The sequence below is a fragment of the Cricetulus griseus genome, assembly GCF_003668045.3.
Source record: "Cricetulus griseus strain 17A/GY chromosome 1 unlocalized genomic scaffold, alternate assembly CriGri-PICRH-1.0 chr1_0, whole genome shotgun sequence".
NCBI classification, from domain to species: Eukaryota; Metazoa; Chordata; class Mammalia; order Rodentia; family Cricetidae; genus Cricetulus; species Cricetulus griseus.
Genome location: NW_023276806.1, coordinates 77,284,707 through 77,306,881, shown reverse-complemented (window position 1 = coordinate 77,306,881; position 22,175 = coordinate 77,284,707). Strand labels below are relative to the sequence as shown.

Genomic DNA, 22,175 nt, shown 5'->3' with positions numbered 1-22,175 from the left:
ATTCTCAGGCTTCTAGCACACTGCCAATTAATAAACAATCAATATCATCATTGCCTTGTGCTAGAGGGCCTAGCAGACCCGTACGTGATCTGATATGTGTAATGTATAGAGGATTACCTTTGTTTCTGATTGTTTCCTGTAATTGTATAAACAGAGAAGTTAATTCTGTATTGTCAGGAAGGAATTCTGCAGTCTCAATGTGTAACACAACTCTCTCTGCTTATTGAGAATCAGTAACTATATTAAGAGGTTCTCTAAAATCCATAAGTACCATGAGAATTGCATATAATTCTGCATTCTGTACAGATGTATATGGATTTTGAACCACTTTACTTAAATCACCTGCTCTATAACCTGCCTTACCTGATTTGTTGGCATCAGTGTAGAACATAAGAACTCCAGAAATGGGAGTTGGCCTTACAATATGTAGAAGAATCCAGAGTGTCTTTTTATTAATTTAATTTTTTTTATTAATTTAATTCTGTCAGTTTTTGGATAAGTGATGCTAATCATTCCCAAAAACTCAATAAGTGCTATTTTCCAATATTCATTATACTTCCACAAGGAGGAAATTTCGTCATTAGTTAAAGGTACTAAAATTTCTGCTGGATCTTTTTCAGTCAGTTGACGAAGTCTTAATTTGCCCTTTAAAATCATATCAGAAATCTTTTCTATATATGTCTTTAACTTTTTATTCTGTTTATGTGGCAGAAATATCCACTCCAATATGGTATCTTCCCTCTGCATCAGAATCCCAGAAAGGTATTCTCTGGATGGCAAGATCACCAGAATAATCAGTCTAAATCAAAGTTTATCGATCTACATGTGCATTCACTATTCTATTTTCTACCCATTCTAATTCTTTTTCTGCCTCAGTGGATAATATTCTCAGACTGTTTAGGTCCTTATCACGTTTAAGGGCCATTTTTAAATACTTTAAGTCATGTCCTTCTATCCCAATAATCATCTGTAATTGAAAAATTTCTCCTAGCAGCTTCTGAAGACTATTAAGAGTTTGATAACGATCCCTTCTAATTTGAACCTTCTGGGGCCTGATTCTTTGTAAGTCTGTCTTATAACCTAAATAGTTAATATAATCTTCTCTTTGTAATTTTTCTGGGGCAATCAGTAACCCCCAATAAGGCAGAACATCCTTCACCATTTCAAACATACGTTCCAAAGTTTCCTTATTGGAATCTGATAAAAGAACATCATCCATGTAATGATAAACAAGAGATTGTGAAAATTTCTTACAAATTACTTCCAAAGTTTTCTGTACAAAGTGCTGACACAAAATAGGACTATTTAGCATTCCTTGTGGCAAAACCCTCCACTGATATCTCCTAACTCGCTGTGAATTATTAAGAGTGGTACAGTAAATGCAAATTTTTCTCTATCATTTTCCTGTAATAGTATTGTGAAAAAAACAGACTTTTAGATCAATGACTATGATAGGCCATCCTTTAGGTATCAAGGAAGGCAATGGCATTCCAGGTTGCAGAGAGCCCATTGGTTGAATTACCTTATTTATGTCTCTCAGGTCTGTCAGCATTCTCCAGTTACCTGACTTCTTTTTGATAACAAAAACAGGAGAATTCCAAGGGCTGGTAGATTCCTCTATGTGTCCAGACTCTAGCTTTTCATGAATAACTTTTCTAAAGCCTCTAGCTTCTCAGAGGTTATAGGCCACTCTCCTACCCAAACAGGTTCATCTGTAAGCCACTTCAATGGCAGGGCCTTTGGCTCCTCTGAAGGTCCATCATTTGTACCTAGTTTCTGTACAGCCTAGATGGTTGGTAACCATTTTCCATAGCATTTTACCAGATCTTTTCTACTATCTAAAGACTGTACATAATTTGTATCTGACACTGGAGGAATATTAATCTGAGTATTCCATTGCTGTAAGAGATCACGACCCCAGAGATTTATAGCTATATTTGTCATGTTTGGTTTCAATCTCCCTTTCTATCCTTCTGGTCCAATGCAGACCACAGAGTTAACACTCTGTAGAACTCTAGATAGAGTTCCAATTTCTAAAAATTGTCCATTTGTCTCTCTACGGGGCCATTTCTGAGGCAAAGACTTTTGGGTAATAATAGTCAATCTGCCCCAGTGTCTACTAAGCCAGTAATAACTTTATTATTAATTTTCACTTTCAACTGAGAACTTTTATCATTAATAGAAGTTTGCCAAAATATTTCATTTCTCATTTTGTCCATTCACATTTGATTCTTCATCGCTAGTCAAACTACCATCTAGAGCAGTATTATTTTTCACAATAGGCAAAGAACTATCTATTCATCCTGTGAGAGATTGTCTTCCACTGCTTTCAGGAATGACAAGACCTTTTCCATGTGGCGGCCTTCTTGAGGCCCCCTTGGGGTTTCCCAGTCTTAACGGGTTTCCTTGCATGTCCCTGGTCGATCTACATTCATTGGTCCAGGGTCTGCCCTTACCACATCTTCTACATAATCCAGAAGGCAGTGTTAGAATCTGTTTGTCTACAATTTCTATTGACATGTCTCATTCTACCACAGCTAAAACATCTAGTTTCCTGGCGCCTTTGTGGTCTCCTGGGAAAGATTCTTCCTACCCAAGGTTCTGGTTCATAGTAGTAATAACCTCTAACCTCTTGGCTTCTGTAAGGTGCTCCTCTTTCCTGAGCCCTTGTGTCCTCACCTCAAGAACTTTTAATCTCCTGTTGCCTTTTTAAACCTTTCAAGATGGCTTCTCCCACCCAAGCTCCAGTATCTTGCACATTATAGTCAGTGTTGGCTGCATGCAAAACCCATTCTTCTAGTGGAGCTGATCTGATCTTTAAAGGCAAAAATATTCTTTTGCATATTGGGTTTGCATTTTTCATAAGCTATTGTATATATAATTGATTGTCTTGTTTCTGGATCTGTTACCTGTAATTCTACTGCCCTAGTTAACCATTGTAAGAAGTCCTGGAACCGTTCCATGGGTCCCTGTTCTATTCTGGTATAAGCTCCTAGGCATTCTCCTGGCACAAGAACCTTATCCCAGGCGTTTAATGCTGCTTTCCTGCATAGGGACAGTATATGATCATCATATTCAGCCTAGGCCTGTGGGTTGGCATAAGTACCTTCACCAAGAATCTTATCTATTGGAGCTTCATAACCTTCCTTTTTGTCTTGACACTCAAGGAGCTTTGCCTCTTCCCTGGCCAATGCCTTCCACTGGTATGAATTCTCAAGTACAGCTGCTACCAATCATTCCCAATCTGTGGGTGTCACCCTGTTAAAAGTTGCCCATATATGTAATAGCTGTTTTATGTATAGGCTATGGAGACCATATGAGACAACTGATTCTTTAATATTTTTAAGATCCTTTAGCTGTATAGGTTGACATACATAAGCCAGCCATCTGTCCGTGAGGGTGTTTCTTAGAAGCTGGATTTTCTACCATGGTAGCTGGGTACACTAATGGTGTATGAGTAACAACCTTAGAGGAATAGTCATGATACCTGGGTGGAGTAGGTGCCTCGGATTGGAGTGATTCTTCCTATGAGGCATCCCAATGATCTTTAAGCCTAGTAATGTTATCCTTATGAAAAGTTTCAATTTCCTACATCATAAAAGATTCCAAGCATGTTACTGAATCTGTAAATTACTCTAACTGCTCCTCTATACATTTTTCTAGGTCTTCCATACACTTGTCCTTAGACAGCATCTGGATGGTATGGAAACTGCCTTCTACATATTGGAGTCTATATTTGAGGTCATAATTTGCTGATTTTGAGTCCTCAGCAAGTGACCGTATGAACCTAATCTGTCAGCCCTGTACTGTAAATTATCTTCCAAACATTCGAATCTAGACTCAAATTTGTGATCTGCCACCTTAGATGCTTCAATAATTGATTGAATGGCATTGTTGAATTCTTCAACCTTATCCTGGGTATTTTGCACCTTTGCATTTAGGTCACATTGGGTCACAGAGCCTATCTGAGTTTCTAGCTGGCTACAGATATTCTTTAGTTCTTCATGGTCCTCCAACAGCCTAGCCTCTAATGCCTCAGACATGGAGGATCTCTCTATGTTTATCTTATCATAAATATGCCGCATCTCATCTTGGGTTACAGACAGTTCTGTCTTTAGTGTAGTGGACACAGAGACACGTTTATCATCCAATTTCTGTTCCACTTGCCTCACAATTATGGCCTGACCTAATCTGTTCTCCAAAATGTCATTGCATAAAGCGTTATTTCCTATAAGTAGGAGGTGAGGTTATCTTTGTCCCTGTTCCTGGAGATTTGGCTAGTAATGTTGTTTGTACCAGCAAGCTAACTGCCAATACTGCATATAGGCTGGTAATTGGCAGATTAGCATCCTCCTCAAACATTGAATTCATGTAATAAGTAAAAATATTACTAAGTTTAGCAAATGATAAATATTCCACCATGATTTTACCTTGTGGCTCCTACTCCAGATGCAGTAACTATCTTTGACCAGCAGTTGGTGAAGGCATTCAGTTAGTCCATGTGACATTTGTCAGTGGTCCGTCAGGCAAGATGGTGGCAGGGGTGGAGCGAGGTCACAAATGCCACTGCGCTAAGCTTAGAGAGTCTATGCCTTGAGGCGGCAATCACTAAAAAAAATGCAGCCTTCTGGCCACTGTGGCAAGGGGAAGCCATGGACCCTGCTGAAAGCTGAGGCCTACACCAGAGGCCTACTCTGCTCAAGGGCAGGAGGCCTCTCGGCAGGGGTAGGCCACAGTCTGAGCTGGTCCCTTGCCTGCAGCTAGAAACTGCGACTGTAGTCGTAGGGAGATCTGTGGAAGTCTCCTAGCTGGACAGAAGGTTCTGAGTGGCTCAGTAGCAGCAAGGACTCGCTTGTGGAACAACAGGTTGGCTGGGAGCTGGGAGCACCTGTGAAGACACAGAGTGCTTTCCTGGCCTAGGCCGCCATCCTGGTGAGACCTGCGGGCTCGGGGCCTAAGTTTACAATATCCTGCTTCTGACAACCAGATAATGTGGGAAATTACCAATATGGAGCCAGTTAAAAATATAAGGGAATTTAATAGGGAAAAGCCTTACTTACAGAGGTACCTAGCCAGCCGGTGAGGAGCAATCTATACAGCATGCCGAAAGTGAAACCAGCCTACCACGTAAATGTCATTCACTCTACATCATCCTGACCATGCGCTTGCAGGTGTGGTCAGGCAAACCTGTATCCAGTCCCTAAGCAGACATGACTACAGCATCCCCTACACATCACTGCTATCTAATCCTACAACACCTCTTCCTAAGTAAACCTTGTACTTATCCAGTTAGTACATTGTACAATAGAAGAACATTCTATTCTTTCCTCCTAGTTCACTGTAAATCTTTTTCAACACATTTACCCATTCTGCTGCTGTTTCACACAAGTTGACTGTTACTGTGTATGTACTTTTCTGTCAGTCTGATTTCATTTAGTTTCAGATCTTCAATATTTGTGCTGTAGCACCCTAACAACTTTAGGTTCCCTGCTGAAACTGTTGTATGTCTTTCAACAAAAGAAAAAAAAAAACACATGTTTTTCAGTCATTAGTCAATGTTCATTTGCATTAATATGAGAAGTGGATTTTTGTGTTGCACTATTCTTAAAACAAGAATCAAGTCTCTGAAGAAAACATATATCAGTAATACCTTGTTAATGCCTGCTAATGGTAATTCATTTTAATTCAAATTTTATGTTTCACATGTTGATAGACTTTCAAACTATGTTTCACAGTATCCAAATGGCTAAATCCTTCTTTAGCCCAACCAGAAAAGTAAAAGTGTTCCAGGCTCTTCATATTTCCCATCTTTTCATGCTGTTTTGTTGTTTATTTCAATAGTCATTTTAGTGGGTAAATGTGTTTATGTTTCTTTACACATATATGTGTATCATTTTCACTGATTATCATGATAAGGGTACATGTATATAAATATATACTCCTAAATCCATGTAATGTCACTTGTCCCTATGATTTCAATGCTGTTTCCTAAGAGTTTTCATGTTTGATTTGGACATTTAAAGCCATGATTTAACTTGATTCAAATAATATGTATATAGTATGAAGTAGTTCAAGTTCATGTTCCTGTCCATATTGACAGTTGTACTGGATGTTCCTGAAAAATAAATAGCTTGACACTTTGCGAAATACTAGTTGACCATAGTAGCATGTGGTTATTCATTTGATTTCAACATGCTCTGCAGCTCTTCTGTGCTTATCTTCATGTCACTATATCATAACTCTAATGACCAAAGTGTGGTTCTTTTAGCACTCCTCCTACTTTTTTGAGATTATTTTGGTCACTTGTGGTCCCTTTTTAACTCTTCCTGAATCTGAGGAGCAACTACTACATTCTATACAAAAATAGATTTGCAGATTTGTTACATCTTATACCTTAAGATCAATTGGGGGATATTAAAATTTATAAATAATTGTTTTCATTTCACCAATTAATTCTTTCTATTCATGAATATACTATACCTTACATTTCATTTGCTTTAAATACTTTCAACAATGTTTTATACTACTTAATATAAAGTCGTGCATGCTTTTAACAAAACTTATTGTTAATACTGTGTTTTTAGTATACTATTATGTATAAAATGTTATTAATCTCTATATGTTCTGTGGTAAGGAAAAGTATTCCTTTCTAATTACATATTAATTTAAATAACTGAATCCATAAGGCTCTAATTCTTTATAATGCTTTTTAAGTGTTAATTTAATGAATAAGTCATCCTGTAGTAGGAAAGTAGGAGCCTATTGCCATATTATGCATTTAAGCTTTTATAGTTTCTGAAACATAATATCCCCTGTTTGAAATGTATTTTTCCTGGTATGGGCCCAGAATTACCTTTCCCCAAGCAACCCAGGGACATTTTATTAGAGAATTATATCAGGAAACTAATTATACAATTAGTTATACTTAATGAAGATTTATAATTCATAAGGGATTATTCTATAATTTCCAAGATCAAATCTAAATGCTGATTACTTATCCATTTTTCTCCACCATTTAGTTCCTCCAGTCATCCGGGTGTATCCAGAGAGTCAGGCCAGAGAACCTGGGGTAACTGCAAGCCTAAGGTGCCATGCAGAAGGCATACCAGACCCTCAGCTTGGCTGGTTGAAGAATGGAATAGATATTACACCAAAGCTCTCCAAACAGCTTACACTTCAAGGTGCTTGTTTATTACATTATTTTGCTTAAATGAGTGTGCAGATCTTTTATAATAAATTGTAGAAAAAATTAAAATACACAATTCATGTGAAACAAAGAGTTATTTATAGCAACTGTTGAGAATATTAAAACATGGTTGCATCTGAAAAAAACTGATACAGTTCTCTAATATGTTTACTGCTGTAAATAATAGCCTTGTCATAGAGATTAATATAGGATGACATTATTTTGGTGATAGCTACAATATTTCATTATACACCTCTTTTGATTAATTGTTCTGCAATTGTTTATTTATTCCCTGTGACATCTTGAATGTGTTTATTATTATCTTCAGATTGAAGTAGCACTTCAACATTCTCTATGGAGCTAGAACTTATTTAATGGTTAAAATTACTTCAATCTGCTTTTATCTTAGAATGGTTATTGTTTTGATTTTGTTTTAATTTAATATGTGGTTTTCTGAGAATAATAGTCTAGGTTGATAGCTGTGGCATTCCAGCACAAGATATCAGAATATAATTCAATAAGAGAGGTAGCATCATTGAAGAAAAGCTAAATTGATGCTGGAATTGAATACCTGAATATACCAAGATAAAAACCTTAGTGGAAAACCTTACTTGGAGCAGTTATGTCATCTTGATGTTGTCTTAAAATAGTTAAAATCATTCTTTAGAATTTGTGTCTGTAAGTTAATCTAGGTAGTTGTCATTGGGTTCCCATGTCACAGGGTTAGTAAATTTTGTATGCCACATGTTATCCTCGATGTTCATATTGTTTTTAGTTCTGCACTGGCACTTTTACATCTAGGGTTGGTAGAGTGGAAGGTTGGAACAGAGTTTGGTTCATCTGTCCACAGTGGTACAATGGTGTTAGGAACTCAGTGCCACTTAAGGATCATCATCAGAAGATTGGACTGAATGATCAGTCAAGGTCTGGGAACTCCTTACCTACTTGAATCAAGAACTAGAAGGTGCTAGAAGTTTGGGTCTAGTGTTTAGGGATTCAGGAAGACTTACTTGTATGCACCAGGAGGTAGGGCCTTAAAACTTGGCCTGACTGCTTGGAGTCTTAGCTCTTGGTGCCAGGAGTTAAGGAAGATAGGGAAGTGTGGCTGGTTTATTAGGGTCTGTAAACCCCTTACTTTCAGTCCCTAAAACAAGTACATAGGAAGAAGTTTGGCTCTATTTTTCAGTTATTAATCTGACAGTGTGCACAAATGACGAATCAATTCTTATATAGATAGAAGAAACAAAATGAAAATTAAAGATTTTTAATAAGGTTAAGTAATTTAAGTAACGAAAATGCAATTAATTGTGATTTGTTGACTGTAGCACCCTTGAAGACATATATAAATCTTATCTGTTTGATAAACTCAAGAGCTTACTGTGTTGAGATGACAATGGATGAGTGTAAACATTCTTATTATTTGTTCAATTGTGCTTGTAAATTGTTCAATTGGTATTTATAAATATCAAAACATTTTTATTTTTATTATTTCTATAAACAGATTTCCCCGTTATTCCATTTTCATAGTATATACTTTTAATCAGTTATCCTTTATGCAAAGCATTTTAAAGTTTGGTTTATTGATGCATGTCAATATTTATACATCTATGAAACAACTTTTGAACATTAAAAAGCTGAATTTAAGAAACTGCTTACTTACAAATACACACTGTTGCATTTATGTATTTATGCTTACTTCTTATATTTCAGTGCTTGTAGACTAAGCACAAAAGTCTAATCAAATTAACAGAAATACTATAAAGAAGAGTTCAATCATCCCGCACTCCTGCCCTATATGCATTTGTGACAGTAACCTTTACCTATATTAAATACATGTATCTGTCTACTTCCAGGAATATCAGGAAAATAAAATATGTATGATCTTCATTCCAATCTAAAACATAAAAGGTAGAATCCCGGGCAAAATGGTTGTTTTCAAACAAAATTATAAATATTTATAGGTAGTTAAGAGGGAATAAGTATAAATGTTATATAGGAGTAGGAAGGACAACCTAAGAGAAAAAAAGTAAGTGTGTTATGGACAATATAGTTCATGACTACAGTTTGATACTACAGTTATTTAAAGATTTATTTATCGTGATACATGTTTTAATGCTACTGTGTTAAGTCAAAATATATGTATAGACTAAATGACTATGCAATATAGAGTAATATATTAATTAAGAGAAGTAATATCTCACAATAACACATAGCACAGATATTTTATTAGTATACAAGAGCAGATATATGGTAGAAAGAGTAAAATTCAAGAAAGGAACAAGAGACCCAGTGACACCACAGAAGAAAAAGAACATTTAAAATGAGGGGCATGTTCAGCAGTGCCAGACACATAGAAAACTTATATAAGAACCTTGAAGTGCATCCCTGTGCTGAGTCTTCAGCTTGACCTGAAGTTGTTTTGAACAAATATTAATAAAATTCTCTTTGATGCAATGAGAAATGATAATAAAAAATTATATATAAAACAACCCAGGTTTTGAAAAAGAGAGGACTAAGAAAAGGCAGTATTTTTGGTGGAAAGTTAATAATTTGAGGGGAGTATTGTAAAAACAGGATGGGGGTGATGATGCAGAAAGAATCATATACATCAATGAGAAAGAAGGGCATGAGTATCCATTCTCCGTAACTATTCCAAATGTCCTTTCCTTATTGCTCATTTATTGGGAACAGGAAGTTTAAATATTACTTCCTGATGATTTCCATTTATTTCATAATTTAGAAAAAAAACCATTTGCTTATAATGATAGATAAAATTTGAAGACTTCAATACCCTTACATTCAGATATTTCCTTAAAAATGTCCACAAAAAACTTCAGAGTTTAACTATCCCATAGGTCAACTGAATTTATAACTATCTACACAGTGTTCCACAAAACATGAAATATGTACTCAGTGACCCATGGAAGCTTCACTAGTAACAAATTCTAGGTCATAAGGCTAGCCTTAAAAATATGATTGAAAAATGTTTTCTTAGTAATCAGATTAAATTATGACAATTAAATTATGACATGAACAAGAGAACAAAAACAATAAATATAGTTGGAGATTAAGCAATATTATTTGGAAGATCATTCAGGCACTGAGTAGACTAGAGAACAAATTTAAAATATCCTGTAATTATATTAAAATATAGGTCAATTTGACAGAACAAGAACCAGGAAGTTTTGAGAGGAAAATTACAGTTCTCAGTGTTTACAGAGACATACACCGACACATATATACACCAAACATTAAAACAAAATCTTGGAGATCTTAAGTTACTAACTTAATAATGAACCTTAAAATTCAAGGACAATATAATAGCCAAACAATATTTACAGTATATCTAAAAACTAATAAATGTATCACATATTTTCAGAGGATTGCATAGATTTTTAAACTGCGAATAATTAAGTACCAATGAGAAGGAGATGGGTATTGGGGATAAATATTAAGGGTGAAAGAATAAGGGTGAATGAATAAGAAACACCAGAGAAAACAGTGTAGGGTGGGGGCAGAGAAAGGAAAGGGAGTCTCAAAAGCCTGTGCAGATGCATTGTCAGCTACACAACAACTTAACAGTAAAAATACAAAACTAAAAATAAGAAAAGGATAATTGAATTTAGTTAATAATGTGTGGCAGAAGTAAACCTTAGTATCAACTCCTCCTTGGGGAATTTTTTCTTTTTTTTGAGAGTCTACAGGCAAGCAGAAGTGCTCTTAATCCCAATCATTCAGAGAAGTCAGGTGTTTTCTTCTGTAGTATTGCTTGCCTCATTTTTGAGACAAAATAGCTGACATTAGCAGTTTAAGCAAAGAAGGGTTTATTCTGGCTTTCACTTGGAGGGAAACCTTCCATAATGGCAGGATGCCAGCTGTCCACATTGTTCTCACAGTTAGGCACTGGAGAGCAAACAGGTAATGCATCTGTTTTATGAAGCACCAAGGATCATTCTCAGTGACCCACTTTCCATAAAGAATGTCTATTTCCTTAAGGATCCACTTACTTCCCTAACAGTGCCTCCTTCTAGGGACCCAGTAACACATGAGCCTATGGGGTTCATTTCACTTTTAAACCACATTTTCTGTTAGATTTCTGTGGGAGAAGACACCCTCTACCCTTCTCACCAATCTTTCTGTCTCAACCAACTCGTTTTTCTCTAACTAATCCACACCAGTTTACCTGCAATTCACTTGCCACATAGTGTTGTGTTGCAGTCCACTGTAAGTTGAATTTGTGACTGAGCAACATGAAGCATAGATACCAGACATCAGGGAGACATCTGCATAGAAATGAAAAGGGGAGAATGGAGATCAAAACTCTTTATAGTAATGGAACACAGGTATGTCAGTACAATAGTTTTCATAAAAATCAAGCCATTGTACCTGAGTACTTATAAGAATTTATTCTATGGATCTCAGACTCTTCATCTGATAATTAAATATCATTTGTGTAGTTTATCTAATAAGATATATGATGGTCCTAGCATTTTTCCAGCATGTCATTCATGACCAATGTACACCCTGACTTTGGTGTTAGAAAATTCAACTTATTATTCAAGGTTTAAATTAAAATATTCTTTCACCAAGATTTTAAATTTTATTTGTACTTACATTGATTATATGTCTTAGTTACAGTTTATTTAAGGTAAGTTTTGCAGGAAATTTCAGACAATTATGTTATTAACTGAATGTCCTCTTTCTTCAGTATTTCCAAATATCTAATAAGGTTGCTTAAGGGGCAGTGGTACACTGTAACTTCCTTAATGAGGCAATAGACTTACAGTTATAATTAACTTAATTCATAACAGTGAATTTCCTTAATGAGATGAAAGACTTGCTGATAGAATACACTCAACCTATCACAAAGGCGTTCATGTGTGTTCTTTTAAGTGAGCAAGATTGCTGTTGTTTGTTCTAAAAAATACTTAGTTTACAGATTGGGTTTTAGATATAAATTTGTATATCAATAAGACGGTCATTGCTAATAAGAAATATTTCACATACAATGTAGGAAAAGCCAATGATATAAAATGTAAATTGTTTGCATTTGCTAGTGCTGAGCTCTCGTCAATGGAGTGACAACACAATGTACAAACACTTGAGAGCCTCTGGAGCAATTTGGCACATCTCCAAAGTATGGGAGAAGGAAGGAAAACAGTTTAATTAGGACAAGCTCAGTGAGCTGTTTGTGTAATCTGAATGCACAGTGCCAAAGCTGAAACTGTGGTTTACAAGTCGCATTTGCCTTCTGTTCCCAGCAAATGGCAGTGAGGTCCACATAAGCAATGTGCGCTATGAAGATACCGGAGCATACACGTGCATTGCTAGGAATGAAGCAGGTGTGGATGAAGACATCTCTTCTCTTTTTGTGGAAGATTCTGCGAGGAAGACCCGTATGTATTGAGCATCCCCCCAACACATGTGCACCCACATGTATACACACATGCACACTACATATTTTATGGTGTTCTGCTCTGTAGTTTGTGACATGTACAGAAAATTAAAATTAGATAAATCTGTGTTTCTGATGAATAGAAATCTGAAAATACTCAGAATAGGTTTGAAGATGTCTGAAAGCTGATGCAGTTTTCCCTCCAGCACCAACATCATTGCAGCAATGTACATAAGATGTTCCAGACACTGACTTCCTGTGTGTTCATGTGAGAATTTAAATCCTTGTAAATTCCCTTTTCCAAAGAGTTTGTAAAGTTTAAAGTCCTCAAATAATGATCACTCTGTTTATGTGTGGCTTTAACTCTGTCTCTGTCTGAATCCGTCAGTGGCACAGCAGCCACTGAAGCAGCAGCTGTGTTGTGACCTCTCCTGCAGCAAATCCTCCCTGCCCCAGTGTCCATTAGTAATAAAAATCCTTTGTCATCATGGCATGAGCCATATGGTCCTCCCTTGGAGTTAGGGAAAAAATGCACTACACATAAACCTTTCAAGCTTATTTCATGTGTACACGTTTGTACATTTCAATGCACATTTGACTACTAGCACTCTAGGGGAATGATTATCCACCAATTTAAAGGTTTTTTTTTAATCATTTTTTGTGATGACATTTGAATTCTTATCTATAGTCTGTAATGTGGGATGCAATGTTGTTAATTAATTTTATTCATCCTGTTGTGTCATGACAGTAGATACAGAAAGGGAATGATGAAAGCAACACATGTGTGTTACAGCTGAAGGTTTTTTTTATTAAGTGAACTCCAAGCAAAGGCACAGGTATTTTCTTGATCACATTTACAAAAGTGTGGCTGTATGATGACTTGGACTGGCTGTACTTAAACAGATTTTCACCTTTGTTCATTGATCACTTTTGACTAATATAAATTTTGGTATTCTCTACTGTTTTGGACTTCTCATTTGGGCCTTATTTCTCTGATCCTAATGTTGATGAATGTAGAAACATCTTAAAAGAGATTTGCTGTCCACCCTTACATCAATGATCATTGGTAGGTATGACTGAAAAAGCAGGAGCATACCTGCTTGTGTAGTTGTTTTGGGAAAGGCATAAGTGAATATTTATATAGATGAATTTTAAGGCATAAAAGGAAAAATTAAAGCCAACTTGCTAACCTAATCAAAGTCATAATTTCTTTATTGCCTTTATTTTTCCTAATGACTATCATTTCTTAATTTTTTCTTAAAATTTAATTATAAGTAACTGAAAACTTGCTTTATATTTGTAATTTGTGATTGTATTCATAACACTTAACATTATTACCCTATGTTTTGGTGCCATGTGTATGATGTTGATATAAAATACCATTTTATAAAGTAGATATGGAAGTTATATTAATTATGATAGTTATAGAAAACTGCAAAGTAAAGACCTGTGAACATGCCCTGGTACTCAACAAACCCAAAATATAATCTTCTTAATGTGACTAGTCTCTGTGGTCCTCGAAGTGTGTCATAAAGTAACATTGTAGTTGTATAAATGACTCTAGACTCTAGGGAGATGTATGACTTTGGTTAAGTCTGTTAAAGCTTACATATGTTTCTTCCTAGAAACTTAGAGAATGTGCATTTGCATTGGGACATCTGCCTTTTGCAAAGCCGAAAGTATCATTCATACCTGTGCATCACAGCTTTGCTCTTCCTACTTGCAAGAACCTAAGAGAATAATAATAACCTGTCCAAAACTATGATAAGCTATTTCAAAGCAATTTTTACTTTTAAAAGTGATAACACACACGCATGCACACACACAGGTATAACTGAAAAAAATAATAAATTTTGTAGTAGAAGAGTGTTTGAGTAGCCTGACAGTTCCGTGATTTGAGCCTGTTACATGTCCACTTTTAGCTTTCATTCTTCCTCTATAATAGGAGATAGCAATGAGCCAACTAGAAAGTTTGTTTAGATACTACATAAAATGTTCTTATCAGACTGAGAGGCACACTATGCTGTCTTACTCATGCTAACTCTCTCAAAATACTTTATGGATTCTCATTAGCAATTTTTTTGTTTTAAATAAAAACCTGGAAAATCCAGTGACTAGTAGAAATCAGAGATTCTACACAGAATGGCACATATAAACTGATAATATAGATAGTTACAGATGGATGTGAGTCCATACAATTGTGTCGATAGATAGGAAAACATATTTTAATATTTCTTTTCACATTTAAAAGGAGTAAACTCTTCTCTATTTTCCTTTAGTTTGGATATTGAACTATTTTAAATAAAGGTCAGATTCTTTCCACTCCACCAAGTTTCAAGTCCAACCACTCCATATCTGACTGACAATCAAGATGAAGATGGCAGCATATTCATTTTTTTATTCCTTTATGGAAGATGAAATATTGGATGGAATCTCATGTTTACAGTAGAACACTGGAGAAAGAATTAATTGTTCAGTAAATTGGGTAATAAATACTTTATTTAGCAACAGTCCTGTAGCAATAATCCAGCTATTTCCTATATAATAGGAAACTCATATTAGTATCAATATGTTTCCTCATAGTTTTCAGCATTCCTCATTTTTTTTAGCATTGGGATACTGTTGTGAGAGTAATTCATGAAAACCATAAGATTGGCAATGAGTCTGAACTACCCCTCTACCTCAATATTTTGAGCTAGAGAACCTGATTATGTTATCAAAACTCACTGTAAGTTTTTTTTTCAGTGAATTCTACTGTAAGATTGCTTGCATGAATAAATCATTTAAGCATGTGATGTTAAAATATTTTAATCATTGCAAAAAATTGCAACAGCCATTATTTTATTTCTATCAGTCAAATATGTGATAAAATGCAGTTATTTGTACAAAAACTCTTAGTAATATTGAAGATTTATTTTCTTTAAAAACCATCTATGTATGTGTGTTTCCTATACATGGATATGTCCACGAATATGATACAGGTGCAAGCACCTACCGTAGTCTGAAACCTGAGTTGGATTATCTGGAAGTGGATGTACAAAACCTGATGGTGGACATACAAAATTCACAGTTCAGTTGGAAAATTTATAAAACCACATATTTTATACTTGTCATTTGTATTTCTACACTAATACGTTTGCTATGAAACAAATGGCTTATAAATTTTTATTATTTCATATAATGTTTTCATCATAGGTTAAAATATTCATGCTTTTTAATTTGTCCAACATTATCACATCCATGAAGTAAACTGTTCAATAAATCTTTTCATCTGTTGGCTAGTACATGATGAAATTATAGTCTCCTCATTCAGTATCTGAAGCCTATAGACATATAAAAAATAATGCTATTTCCAATTATATCAACTTAAATGAGACAATTAGAAATCACTATTGCATATGACAAATAAAGAAGGAACCTGTTGTATTTCATTGTACTCACTTATTTTATATGCATGTATTATACATTTGAGGTTTACTATGGAAACTTTCTAATGCCATATTACAAGGAACACATTTATTATTTAATGACATAATTTATTCATGTAAATTTAGGTATGCTAACCAAATTACCTTGTGTATAGTGGCATTGTTAAATATAAAAATCTCTGTGTAAACTTTGTAAAAAAAAAAGCAAAAGGATACATAAGAGCAATGACAATAAGTCCTGGTTTGTGTATTTTACTGTACCTAAACATCCATCAATAAGAAATTACTTAAATAAATGTGTCAATCTTTACATGGGGACACATTATTATTACTAAAATGATGTAAATCTACATGCATTTATACTTAAAGACATAAACAGTTTATGAACAGGAAAAAATATATGTACTATATTTCTGAAATTACATTTTAAAAAATCCAAAAGGTGTTAGAGAACAAAATTTTCACAAAATGATTCTAGGAAGATACTACCAACTTTATGTTTGTTTATTTATTTGTATTTCAAAATTACTAAAAATTTTCTAATGACAATAATTGAAAATAATTTACTTTTCCTAGGTAGAATTTTTAAAAATCTATTAATGTTTTGTTGATGGGGTTTATATAACGGTAGTATTCCCTTTGAGATTCTGCAATTTCAAATACTGAATTAAGCTAGTGAACTATTGTCAAAGAACTGTGTGCTTAATTTTTAAAAGTGCAATCACAATAGTTTCATAATTTTCCATTGGTTATCCAAAAAAGAAATTGTTTGGAAATAATGTAAATATATAAGAATAAATAAAATGTGTGTCTTTGAAGTAACCCAGATAAGACTAAGAAGGCTGGGATGAGACACTTCCACAGAGTTTTGAAATGTCAACCCATGGCATACATTATTTTGAACATGAGCTGAGAGCTCAGAATGTGCATGTCTGTTCTTTTGGCTTGTGACTTTTACACAGTGACTGTGCAGAGTAGAAATCTCTTTTCAAATGTGGACAAGCCAAAGATTATCTATCTATCTACTATCATCTCTGATTCAGATCAGGATGGAATGCGGGAGATGTGCCACCCAGGATGATTACTCTGGATCCTTATTCTCCAACTACATCAGTGGTTTCATATATGTATTACACAGGAGATGTTGAACACTAAAGTTTTGGAATGACATCTAATCCATGCATAAATTATGTCTTCAGTGGGCTGGCCCTTCTCCTTGTTGATCACTGTCTCTCTAGGGAGAATATTTATGCTCATTCTTATCACTTTGAACAGCAAATCTGTACAAAGAGTAGCTGAAATATTGAGGTTTCCATCTCTTATGGGTATTAATTGAAAGCCAAGTGTTTCCTAGCTATAGTTTTAATACACAAGACTGAAATTATACTTTAGAAAAAAAGCACATTGTAATTTTAATTATTTATCACATTCAAGCAAAGAATATGGCCTGCATATATGCATCGGTAAATAGTACTAACATTTATTTACTAATTATGATTATATTATTAATAATATCAGAATGTAATTTCAGTGTTATCTCCAATAATAAATAATGAAATGTCAGAGAAAACCATGTAGATATATTAACAATATGCTGTGCTTTTTGTTGTTTGTGCATTTGTCTTTGAGTTAGGGTTGATGTCCAGACCAGCCTCCAATTCCTATATTCATTACACAGACCCTTCCATTGGTCTATGTAGTGCATATACTGCAAGTCTATGCTATTGTTTTAAAAATTTTTACCAAGGGGTAGAATAAAACAAGTAATGCATAGGAAAGTATTTTGCTAAATAAATACATACATAATACATATGACTATACCACCAAAATGCAGATTTACCTGTAGTTCTAGAAGATATTTCATAGCTGAGAAAGTCTGAATTTCCAATTAACTTTATTCATGTTGTCATACCTCTTACTTATAAAGGAAACTTGCGTTAAAGCCAAAGGGCAGTTCCACTTTACTCCTACAAGAGTAACAAAAGTTGAAATGCTGAACAAGATCTCAGTGGGCGTGGAATGCAGGAGTAAGTGCAGACTGCTGCTGCAACTCTAATGTTTCCACCCTTTGCAAACAGCATTGGCAAAATATTCTGGATTTGATTTTGCATACTTATCACTTTCAAAAGTTATAAACATTAGAGTCCTGGGATTGTCTTGGACAATTGTAAGAAAATGATATGTTCTCAATTCTTGCTGTAATTTTATATCTCCCTTTGGATTTCCTTTTCAAATTTCCACAAATTGATTTAAATTATTGATATTTAACAATATCAATAATTAGATTGATGCAAACAAAGCTTATGGGAGGAGAGGGAGTAGGGTTTGAGCTCAGTGTAGCACAATCTAATGTCAAACTCATGATCCTTCCGCTGTTATATATGAAATACCTGACTAATTAATGCCCTATAAATGTCTATGAAACTGGTTACCTTACAAATTGTATGAATTATTGAATTTCAGATGACACTATGTCTATTTATTGGCAGCTGAAAAATAGACACTCACAAAATTTAGAATCTCATTAAGAACTTTCATTTTAAAGAGAATAAAATATCTACAGAAAACAACACATTTGTTTATTCATGGTTTTACCTGTTAGCAACAAATGTGTTGTTGACATTTAGTCAATATTTAATAAATAATTTCTCCACATTCAAAAAGCTCAAATTTAGTTCAGGTTGTATTTTAATAAACAAGTGTATAGCATGATGAATTGTAGAAACATAAGCCAAGTGTGGTAAATCACTGAAACAGAAGACATTGTAATGAGTTGAACAATGCCCCCATAGTGTTAGAGACCTAAGAGAAGATTCAAGCTAGAGAAGAATCATGAAGTCTATTCTGCATTAGGTAGCATTTGGGTCACATTATAATATTGTCACAAAATAATCACCTGTAATTTGTAAGATTTGATTAAAGTAGACTAACATTTGGCATTGCTGAACTGTATGACTGTAATGGTTTCCATTTATAAAGGTATGGATAAGTTATTCTGCAACTGTGATCCATTTTTCTATATATTTATTATTGAGGCCTTTTCTAAAATTTGCCAAAATAAGGAATGTTTCATTCACTATGCTGAAATTTATTTTTAATACATTACAAGCCCTTGTGTATTATTTTTATCATCTGGGTGTTAGCCAAATTTCAATCTTCATCATAGTAAGAGAGATTTTTGTTTGTTTTCTATTTAATCTCAGGTGAAACCTATATATTAGAAACTCATTACACCTTTCTGATGGAATACAATAATGTAGGTTAATAGTATGCAGTTGGGTTATCTTTTGGCTATCTTCTAATGATTGTTTGATGTAACACTCTTTTCAAGAAAATACTATAAATTGCTTTATTAATTTACTCGTGCTTCTAGGAAGAAAATCAGTGTTTTTACAAGGGTACTTCATAATACATAAACATATACAAATAACGAGGGATAAATTATTGTCTCTGATTCAGATTTAATATATTTGTTTAGTTCGTTATGAACTTGAAGCTATTCTCCCACAATAAAAGAGCCTGATGTGACAAACCCTAGAAGATCATCTACTTGAAACTTCTCATATGACTATGTGATTTGGACAAAAATTGTAAGGCAGTACTTTTGGCTGCAGAACTTCACTTGAAAACGTCTTGTGAATTCTCAAGAAAAGTGGCAACACCTTTCATAACATTTTCTTAATTCTAATTATTTCCTCCCTCCATTAGATGTTGATTATATTATTTTAAATTTTTAGATTAACTGAGCTGCAAGTTAGCATCAGTGAAGACATTTGTAGAAATGAATGACTAGTGGATCTGGTGATGTGAACCCTTGACAGTGTCTCTCATAATCAATAGCTCAGATGTTTCACACAGGTGCAAATATCATCATTGCTCTACTCGGTATGATGTATAAAAAGCACTATGTGAATAAAACTGTCAGAAATATGTTTGAGATATGGGATTCTTAATGAAAAAATCAATTTAGTCATTTTATATTTAATAGCCAAAAAAATGTAAGAACTCCAGACTGACACTTGGGGAAGCTGATAAGACTAAATCAGGACCGCTGAATGTGGGTCTGAGCTGGGGGCCTGGGCAGTCTATGGAGTCCCCTGGAAGGGAAAGCATTATTCATCCCTAGTGCATGAATGGGCTTTGGAAGCCCATTCCCTATGGAGGGATATTCTATCAGCCTAGATACATGGGGGGAGGGCCTAGATCCTCCTTCAACTGATGCCACAAACTTTGATAATCCCCCATGGGAGGCCTTACCCTCTCTGAGGAGTGGATGGGGTTGGGATGAGGGATCGGCGCGGGGGAATGGGAGGATACAAGGGAGAGGGAACTAGGATTGTTATGTAAAATAAGATTGTTTTTAATGTAAATAAAAATTAATTTAAAAACTTAAAGTATAACTTTTTTATAAATTACATTCTCCAATTTTAGAAGATACAGAGACTATTATATTTAACTTTAAAACTTAGACATTTTATTACTGTTCAAAGTCATTTTTGTGGTTCATATTTATACAACACATTCTTCCTGAAGTTTAAAATGTACTTCATGAACATAAGATTTATGGTTTTATTAAAATATAGTCTTCCTTCCGATAGTGTGAGTGTGAGAAATACACTATTTTTGGAAAGTATGTTCACAGATATAAAGGCTTTTACATCTTATCCATAATGCTTGATAATATTTTATTTTTAGAGTCTGGGTGCTTTCAGGAGGTTGCACTGAAAACCTTCACAGTAGACACCAGCATTCTTTTTTTTTTTTTTTTGAAGCTTTTGTTCATGCTGTTGGTTGACTGAGTTTAAATGCTTTTATTGCATCTCGTCTGTTAGGCATCTTTGACCCCCTTCCCTTCCAGTCTGCCCCAGCTGCCACAGCAGTATCACTGCTGCCTTTGCTTATTCTGATCCCTTTCTGGTTTTGAGAATACATAGTAAACTAGTGTTCCTTTTTTATTAGTTCAGATGCCATTGCTTTTGAACACACAATGCAAAGAAGTGTAGAGATGCAATAAGGACTATACATAGAAGAACAGGGCAGGTGTTCTTTGGCTCTTTCCAACAATCATTCTCTAGTGAGACAACAAATAATAATATAAACCACATTCTCTAAATTGTTATTTAAATTTATTGGACAGGGGTCATATTTTTATTCAATTTTAGATATTAATGTTCTCAATACTTAGGATGTCACCTCTAAAGTTCATGTGTAATTTAATTATTAATGTATGTAGATTATTTTTTTAAAAGACCTTGACCTGACCTCGGCCACCTTGTGTGAAAATTTCCATGACTGACCTTGTTTCAGGCCAAATTTCCCTGCATAGTTTTTCATGCAGGTTTTATATAGGCAAACTTAATCCAGTGGTTTGTGGAGCTCTACACCAGGTAGAGCTCTCTATGATATTAGCTGGAAAATAACCAAATATATTCTGGCTCTGCTGAAGTCAATGTTACCCTGACATTCTGTATACTTATGGCCCAAAGGTAAGAGATTTACCAAGTTATTCATTAGCGACAAAACTCAGAGTTTGTGCATGATTGTAAGACGTCAGCCACTGAGCTGTATTGCCAACTTTCACTGCTGTCTTCACATTTTAGAGGCAGTTAACACTGAATAGATAAGGCTAGCCTTAGAAATCTCTAAAGTCCCTCTGCCTTAGCTTCCTCAGTGCTGAGGATGCAGCTGTGAACCAGCTAGAGAATCTAGGTGATTCTATTTAAATAGTTCCATGTGTTATTAATGGAACCTAAGGTTTTGCACATTTTATGCAAGTCCCCTGCTCCAGAGCCTTTTCATGGCTACTGCAAAAATACATTTTTTTTTGCTGCAAATTTCTAAATATTTCAGTCACAAGCAAAACGTTTGTCTATAATGATGTTTCTGTGTACATGTTTTTGCTTAGAAGCATGCATGTTGTATGTATCTGTATACAGGCAAATGAATTGTATTTATAGGTGTCCACACTCACATACTCATGTATTGAATATATGCTAAGTATTGTTCTAGACACTTTAAGATTTTATTTTATTCTATTCTCTTCAAACCATTGCTAGCTCTTTGTCTCTCACAGGCTATACATTTTTCTTCAAATATATGTTAGGATGAAGTTTATTAAGGTTGCCTCAGAATCAGCTTTTTTATAAGAAATGGTTTTGTTTTTTTC

General features: G+C 34.6%; 1 protein-coding gene across 3 annotated transcripts in view; it reads left to right on the top strand.

Annotated features, from left to right (window-relative positions):
- The window catches only part of Fstl5 (follistatin like 5), a 507,741-nt gene that overhangs the window by 384,532 nt on the left and 101,034 nt on the right, over positions 1-22,175 (top strand). For all 3 annotated transcript variants that reach the window (XM_035451280.1, XM_035451279.1, XM_035451277.1), the window contains exons 8-9: positions 7,020-7,181; positions 12,448-12,582. In XM_035451280.1, coding sequence (XP_035307171.1) covers positions 7,020-7,181; positions 12,448-12,582 — 297 coding nt within the window. The remainder of the gene's footprint in view (positions 1-7,019; positions 7,182-12,447; positions 12,583-22,175) is intronic.